Genomic DNA, 7,451 nt, shown 5'->3' with positions numbered 1-7,451 from the left:
TGCTAATGAGGCAATATGGAAAATGAGCCCAGAGAAAGGCTTCGAGGTTGTTGAAGTAAACAGGGAGGTGAGACGCTGTGGTGGTTTTAAACGAGACGGGATCCACATACTTCAATTACAGGCTAGCACGAGAAGTGGGCTGGCGACTTGGTGGTCGCGCTGTTGCATTATTAGGGGGCCCGCGGGCGCCCAGGAGGTCAAAGTAGATAGTAATGAAGAAGGTCCCCTAGGGGAACATCAGAAGAGCATCGCCGTCGATAACAGAAAAAGGAGGAAAGCAAGAAAAAGAGCTCGCCATGCAATAGGATATACATAAACATGCAGGGCGGCAGAAGAAAGGAAAAGTGGGCAGAGATTGAGGAGCAGTTACATAGAGAACAAATAGGGGTGTATATACGGTTACAGAAACGCACCTTAGAGACTCAGAAGAGCCGCCAATTATTGAGAATTATGTTTGGGAAGAGGTGCAAAAGAACTAAGTCGGAAAGAAAGGGAGGGGGAATCGGAACACTCATCCATTAGGGAGCCAAATGGAAGAGTAAATTCACAATGTCAAGAGCATCTTTCGTTATCACGTACAATGAGTGAGAAAGAAACTTGGCTGGGCGTTACGTATTTGTGGACCGGAAAAAATTGCACAGAGAAGAATAAAGAGTTAGTGGAATGTATAAGCGCTGATGTTAGGGGTTTCGGGAACGGTGCTGAAATTGTCCTATTAGGTGACATGAATGCCCACATAGAGGATTTAGATGGCTATACCGACAATAACGGGAAGTTAATGATAGACCTTTGTGAGCAACATAACCTCGTGATCGTGAATACAAGGCCTAAGTGTGAAGGACAGATCACGTGGTAAGTGGGAAACCGGCAATCGACCATAATTACTGTCTGATGACAGAAGGAATTCATGATAAGTTGAGAGAAATGGTCATCGATGAGGAAGGGTTTAGCAGCATAGGGAGTGACCATAAACGCATCATATTGAAAATGGGATATGTAGTTGGGAAAGAGAGCAAGGAGAGCAAAATGGCCAGTCCAAATTTGAACGCTGAACAAATAGCAAATATAGTCACTAGAGTTGAGGATGAACTTGGCAAATGGCCAAGTAAAGAGTGGCAATATGGTGAGCTTCTAAGTGTAATAGCAACAGAAAATACGGAAAGAGAAACAACATGTTCGTTGGAAAGGAAAAAAGAAACCGAAAAGCTGGTGGAACAAGGAGATACGAGAAGCGATCGCCGAACGACAGAAAGCATCTCGGGAGCACAGGCAGGCAAAGAAGGCGCAGTTGCCACAGGATGAAGTAACCAGTAAATGGGAAATATACCGGGAGAAAAAGTCTATGGTTCAAATACTGGTGCAAGCAAAATCAAAAGGTGAAAGTGAACGTTGGTTGTCAGAAATACGTGAGAAAAAGAAGGCCGCACCTAGAATATTTTGGAATCACATAAAATTATTAGGCAGGAAGTCAACAACAATACAACAGCATGAGCTAATCAATACATGGCCTTGAGCTAATCTAGGTGGTGTTGGCAATGCCGGCACGCCTAGGGACACACGCTTACAACACGCGCTAAGAAACCTCCTGCGTAGTACCTAGGATGGATCAAACTTTCTCTCTCGCCCGCTCTTACTCGCGCCTACGCACGAACGACTGGCAATCCCTGAAATAAACGTCTCGTTGAGAAACGAGTCTTTCCGAGCGATGGTTTCTCACGTATGGAACCGCGCCAATCCAATCCAGAAGGAAAAAAAAAAAAAAAAAAAAACTGGGGCAAGTGCAGCTGGTTTTTTTTACTCTATGGCTAAAGCCCCTTAAACCAAAGACATTTGCGGCTGTGCGCCAATGCCAGTATATTGTACTGTTCTTTCGCGAGAATTCTTTTGCCGGACTATGTGAACTGTCTGATAGCATAAAGAAATGTGAAGCCACACACGCTGCTCCAGGGTCATCGGGTGTGCTGTGCAATGAAACTTCTTTCAGAGAGACTCTGTGGAACGGCTTCAGGGCGATGCTGACGTTAGCGGCAGCGTGCACTTTGCTAATAAGCATCGCCGTAAACTGCGCAGCTCTAGGCACCTACGAAGCCAATTGCAGTACGCTCCTGATGGGCCAGTACTTGTGTGCGGCACCCGAAATCGATTCGGCCACGCAGCAGCCCAAGACATGCGGCCCCGACAACCGAGCCCGTATTATGTGCACCGCGGCCGATGGTATAATCTGCAAGAACGGCACCGGCACCGGCCGGGACACCTTCGAGAAGGAAATTCCGTGCCGCTACACCAACGGCTACTCTTTCGAGACCGCACTATTGCTTTCCGTTTTCCTCGGCATGTTCGGCGTGGATCGCTTTTACTTGGGCTACCCTGCCGTCGGCCTTGCGAAGTTCTGCACGCTCGGGTTCATGTTCCTCGGCCAGCTCGTGGACATTATTCTCATCTCTATGCAGGTTGTTGGTCCCGCCGACGGGTCGCATTATGTGATCAGTTACTTCGGCCCGTGCCTGCGATTTCTGGAGATCGACAATGACACTTACGTTTTGCCGCAAGACGATTGGTGATGCAGCAAGAGCTCCCTTGTTCGCAGATTGCGTGCCAAGGCGAAGGGCTAAGATATAGCCATTTCCTTGATCTGTGTTTTGAAATAAACACCCTGAATACATCAGATAAGTTCATCAGCCTTGCGTATGCCTTGCACTGGTCTGCGATGCAGAAAACAATTTCACATGTAAATTGCACTACAGTGTTCTTGCAGAAGAGCAATGTAACTACGAAATTCTGTAATACGGTTGCACTGCAATAAAATTCACTTAACTACAGTGATAATGTAGGGAGTGTCAGATTTCGCACACCCAAAGGGCCTAGAATGGGGTTTGGGATTTTTTATACATGAAGTCGCACTTAAGGAAGAAGTGCAAACGAAGAGGGACGAGATAGAAAACACAGATGAGCGCAAACTAGCAACAATGGTTTATTTTGACAAACACACTAAATATATACCCTGGCATAAACATGTGTAGCAGCTTAAAGATTAGTGGTTAAATAATTTCTAGTTCATGCACACTTGCCAATGGCCTTTGCCACGCACGTCACCGGACTTATGAATAAAGAATGCTTAGCAATCTCCCTCGCTATCCTATCTTTGCATCTTGACAGCACCTTGGTTTCTTTTAACAACAGTTTTTACTTGCATCATTTGCAATGAAAGCAATCATCAGATGACGGTTGCACTTTCAAGGAAGCTCTGTGGTCCATTAATCAGTTATTCAAACACGGCCAATGTGCTACTTCCCACAGGACGGGAATGTGATACACTACACCCTTTCCACAGTCGACCAACCCCTCACGGTGTTCGACATCATAATCACTCCACTTCTGTGTATATAGTGACTTCATTGTCATGCATTAAGGCACTTTTTATGAGAAGGAGATACAGGATGTGAATAAGAACCTAAGGAGAGCAATGGATAGAGCGGCTGACCTGAAAAAGAAAGCTGAGTAAACTATGTGCGGCTGTGAAAAATGAGAAGGGAAATTTGCTCCGACCCTTCTTTGCTGTTAAAACACACAAAGTAGGCAAACCTTTCGGGTAATAGTATCTCCCTAATACTTTCAAATTTCTGCTTATTATTGAATTATGTGTTAAGTACCTCAAAACCCATTGTTTCTTTAAATGCAATGCTGTGCTGTGCACACATTTACATGGATAAAGAGCCCATTTTAAGGTTGGCCATTTGAAAACATTTTTCTTTGCTTAAACATAAGGGTGAAGCCTGACACTACGCGACAGCCATGTTCATGCATTTATTTTTATTTTTGTCTTTTTGCCAGTAATGGCACAACATTCTTGCGCAAATTAGTGTCAGTTTTCTGCAGAAATTGGTGCCAACAAAAAATTAAAAGTTAAGATATATTAATATTATTGCTTGTGGCCCAACTATAAAAATAAAGGATGTCCTGCCTTAAAGCAACTGCAATCTACACGTCACTGGTAGTAGGCTAAAGAGACTGCCTGCATTTGTGGGCCCAAAAATAGTGCATAAGATATGAAAAACAACAGGAATACATACTGAAACTTCGTATAGTTGCAAAATGTGAAGAGATTATAACATTGGTAGCATTGCAAGTACGGACCTATTTGCAAAAAAATGAGTCAACATTTTTTTAACCCTTTGAGGGTCAATGACATAAATATATGGCACCGCGAACAAGTCCAAAAATAATCGATGCCATATATTTACGGTGCCGTCTGTACGTTTAAAAAGTGCATCAATTTCCTAACTTTTTATTTTCTGTCACGTGCTGCCACTATGTGGGAATACAGGGAATTTCTTTCGCGCGCCTCCCTCTCTCGGTATTCATTGCATGGTTTGTTTTAACGCTAGTTTTCTCCGGTGCGTCTATATACTACCGCTCGTGCATTGACGCGTGGGCGCGCAGGCGGCGGTTTCGGTTTTGTTCCGTGGACGGTTTCGGCTTCTTGCGCTTGCAAAACTGATGGTTATCTCATTACTAATTTCTCAAAGGGCGACCGCCTCTTTCTCGCTTGTTTAGTTTTCACAGGGGTGCACATACGAAGGATGCCACCATGCATGCATTCCCGTTGCTTCTTTTTTTTTTTTTTGACACTCGCGAAAACGAATTGCCTCTGGTTAGTGATAAGATGCAGATTAGCGGAAGTTTGTCGCACAGTGTGCTTTTTTGAAGGGCAAACAACCACACAGTTTTTTTGAGTGCGCGCACCCACGCAGTTCGCTTACGCTATGGATGTACATATTAGATATTAGTGTAAGAGCAGGAACATTGAAGTCTTGCGAAATATTCTCGTGTGCACATGTTCAAGGCTTTGAACTATGTTTATAAGAATGCATCAAATTTTTTATTTTTGTAAGTATATTTCCTTTTTTATTGTTGTTATTCATGAATGAAGAGTACATATATACCAACACAAAATATTTTTTTCTCACTTTACGGTCACGCTTGAAAAATTGCGGTAAATTTTTTTCGAAATAGGTTCCTAAGAAGAATTGGAATCTGCAATAAAAAAAATTGACCCTGGGCGGTCGCATATGGCGAAAAAAAAAAAAAAACGACCCTTGAAGGGTTAATGCTGAGACACAATTAAATGTAACAAAAGATAATGGACGAGAACACACAGTTTTATTGCATATACACCCTCTCCCAAATTGTATGGCATAGCAAAGTTCTGGGTGCAGTTTGGCACACTTTTTCAGAAGAGATCAGGCGAGAACTCCTTCCCTACGATGCTCAGTGAGCGAGTGCCTTGCTCAGGCCACTGGAACGCACTGAAGTCGAGCACCTCTGAGAGCTTGAGACAGTTCGTCGGGTACTGCGATATGTGAAGGCTCCTTGATGCTGAAAAATAAAGACCAGTCCAAATCAAGTGCTGCTCTTGCACAATGTTCTGCAGATCAATTATAGAACAGTGGTCCCAACATTCATAAACGGTATGTTGATTGAATAACAAGAATAAATGTGTCAGCATGTTTATTTAGTGTTTGGTCTTTTCACACACTCTGCACCTGTACTGTCACTGCTCAAGGTCATGCATGAAAGGGCATGAACGTTACCACTGTTGTGCAATCGCTACAGAGTACTCCTTCCCCTCTACAAGTTGTCTTTCCCTCGTTGACCATTCAAGCTAGGATTGCTAAAGAAGTGTGTGCCCCTGGTCCTCCCTGGTTGTCGATAACCAGGTTAGGTGGTGTAAAGGACGTAAGGCTCGGCCTTAGCTTTTCCTGGTGTGCCAATCTTTATCTGTCCTACATGACGCTGTTTACTTAGGAGGTCTACCATGGCTATGCATGATCCATACCTGCCAACTCTCCCAAATTTTTTGTAAACTTTACGAATTAGGAATCATTTTACAATTTTACAAATGTTGCGTCAAGCATTACAAAAGATAAGTTATTTTCATGAAAAGGTTCCCTCTGTAGGGCATCAAGAGGTGGTGTCGACCAGTCAAGACGCTTTCGCATCGAGCTCCGACAATCTCATGCGTTTCATCGTTTTTTCCTGCTACCAGCCTATCGACGACATTATCCTCGGACAGGGCTTCGCTCAAGGAACAGCTGGATGTTCTACCCTCCACAAGTGAGCCCATCTTTTGGATTTTACGAGAGTTTTTTACCCGACCACGTAGCTACGCCTAACGCCGGAGCTGAGACGCAATCCTGGAACCTACCCCCCACTCCCGTCGACGCCGGCCTCGCGCCACAGCGTGCGGTTGCGTGCCACGAGGTGTCGCGTGCCGTAGACGCCAAAGTGCAATCGGAGGCGCCTCGCTCACTTATAATGGACCTTACCCCGCCTGCCGCCGCAACCGAACCAGCCAATGTAATGGACACTCAGCAAACCAAGAACGCTGCTGAAGACGGCTGGACAACAGTTCAATACAAGAAGAAGAATCTTACCACCCCCCTGCACCCTGCTGCGCTCCACACAGTCGTAATTCGACCTCAGAGTGATGTGCACCTCCATCAGCACAAATTGCACTACATCTCACAGGCCGTGCGGCAACAAGCCCCCCTCACCCCACACGAAGCCCTGGATCTCTCACTGAATATTAAGCCACGAAGCAATATAATCGTTATCAAGACCCCAAGTTCAATAGCAGCGGAGAAAATCGCTGCCATGTCTCAACTTGCACTTGAACCAACCACGCACACTGTCACAGCATACATAACCGTGCCGGCCAACTCCTGCAGAGGGGTTATCCACGGAGTTGACGCCGGCACATCTTCGAAGCACCTGATGCAGAACTTGGACACTTTTGGACCTACCATACTAGCCTCCCGGATGATGGGCCATTCAGAGACTGCTATTATTACATTTGAAGGAAGCATTGTCCCTAGAAAAGTCCTCTATCATCGAGCTATGTTCCGATATTTGCCCCACCACCCCAAAGCAGAGTTCTGTTCCTTATGCCTGATGTATGACCATCGTGCTGACAACTGCCCCACCAAATCAACTATTATCAGATGTCCTGACTGCACGAGACAACTCAAGCAGGCAGGAGACGAACACCAATGCTTTCTCCTCTGCTTGCACTGCGGTGGCGACCATAGGACCAACGACCCCAGCTGCCAAATTAAAAGGCAGAAAGACCATAACAAGACAGAACGAGCCTACTTACAACGCATCAAACTGCGCAACGAGCAACAGCCTACACTTGGTTCCAGCGCCCCAAACACCGCAACCTCAACTGATTACCATCGCGAATACCCTGCATTATTATCGCACGGACAGCAACTGCAAACAACACAGACGCAACAGCCCCAGAAGAAGCAACAAGACATGCGACCTAACACACCGCTGTCACAGCCGACGACTTAGGCAAGCGCTATACTGAACGCGCAACGACCAGCCTCGAGCAAAAGCCCTGCGCGCACCCCACAGTCTGGGAGAACCGTCATACCCAAGGCGCCTGG

General features: G+C 45.6%; 2 protein-coding genes across 5 annotated transcripts in view; one reads left to right on the top strand and one right to left on the bottom strand.

The window, feature by feature from the left end:
- Positions 1 to 1,742: 1,742 nt before the first annotated feature.
- On the top strand, positions 1,743 to 2,819 carry bisc (TM2 domain-containing protein 1 biscotti). Its single transcript, XM_075670062.1, has one exon. The coding sequence runs from the start codon at positions 2,013 to 2,015 to the stop codon at positions 2,559 to 2,561; it is 549 nt and encodes a 182-aa protein (XP_075526177.1). The 5' UTR covers positions 1,743 to 2,012; the 3' UTR covers positions 2,562 to 2,819.
- Positions 2,820 to 5,122: 2,303 nt separating this feature from the next.
- Positions 5,123 to 7,451, bottom strand: part of Grip163 (gamma-tubulin complex component 6) — a 525,896-nt gene continuing 523,567 nt past the window's right edge. For 3 of the 4 annotated variants that reach the window (XM_075670059.1, XM_075670060.1, XM_075670061.1), the window contains one exon: positions 5,123 to 5,376. In XM_075670059.1, coding sequence (XP_075526174.1) covers positions 5,231 to 5,376 — 146 coding nt within the window. In that variant the 3' untranslated portion in view covers positions 5,123 to 5,230. The remainder of the gene's footprint in view (positions 5,377 to 7,451) is intronic. The other variant, XM_075670058.1, reaches the window with a different exon arrangement.

The sequence above is a fragment of the Dermacentor variabilis genome, chromosome 9, assembly GCF_050947875.1.
Source record: "Dermacentor variabilis isolate Ectoservices chromosome 9, ASM5094787v1, whole genome shotgun sequence".
NCBI classification, from domain to species: domain Eukaryota; kingdom Metazoa; phylum Arthropoda; class Arachnida; order Ixodida; family Ixodidae; genus Dermacentor; species Dermacentor variabilis.
This window is presented reverse-complemented; position numbering and strand designations above follow the sequence as displayed.

Bases quoted from the DNA above. Each gene is read 5' to 3' on its own strand.
- bisc (XM_075670062.1), top strand. From the start codon at position 2,013: ATGCTGACGTTAGCGGCAGCGTGCACTTTGCTAATAAGCATCGCCGTA.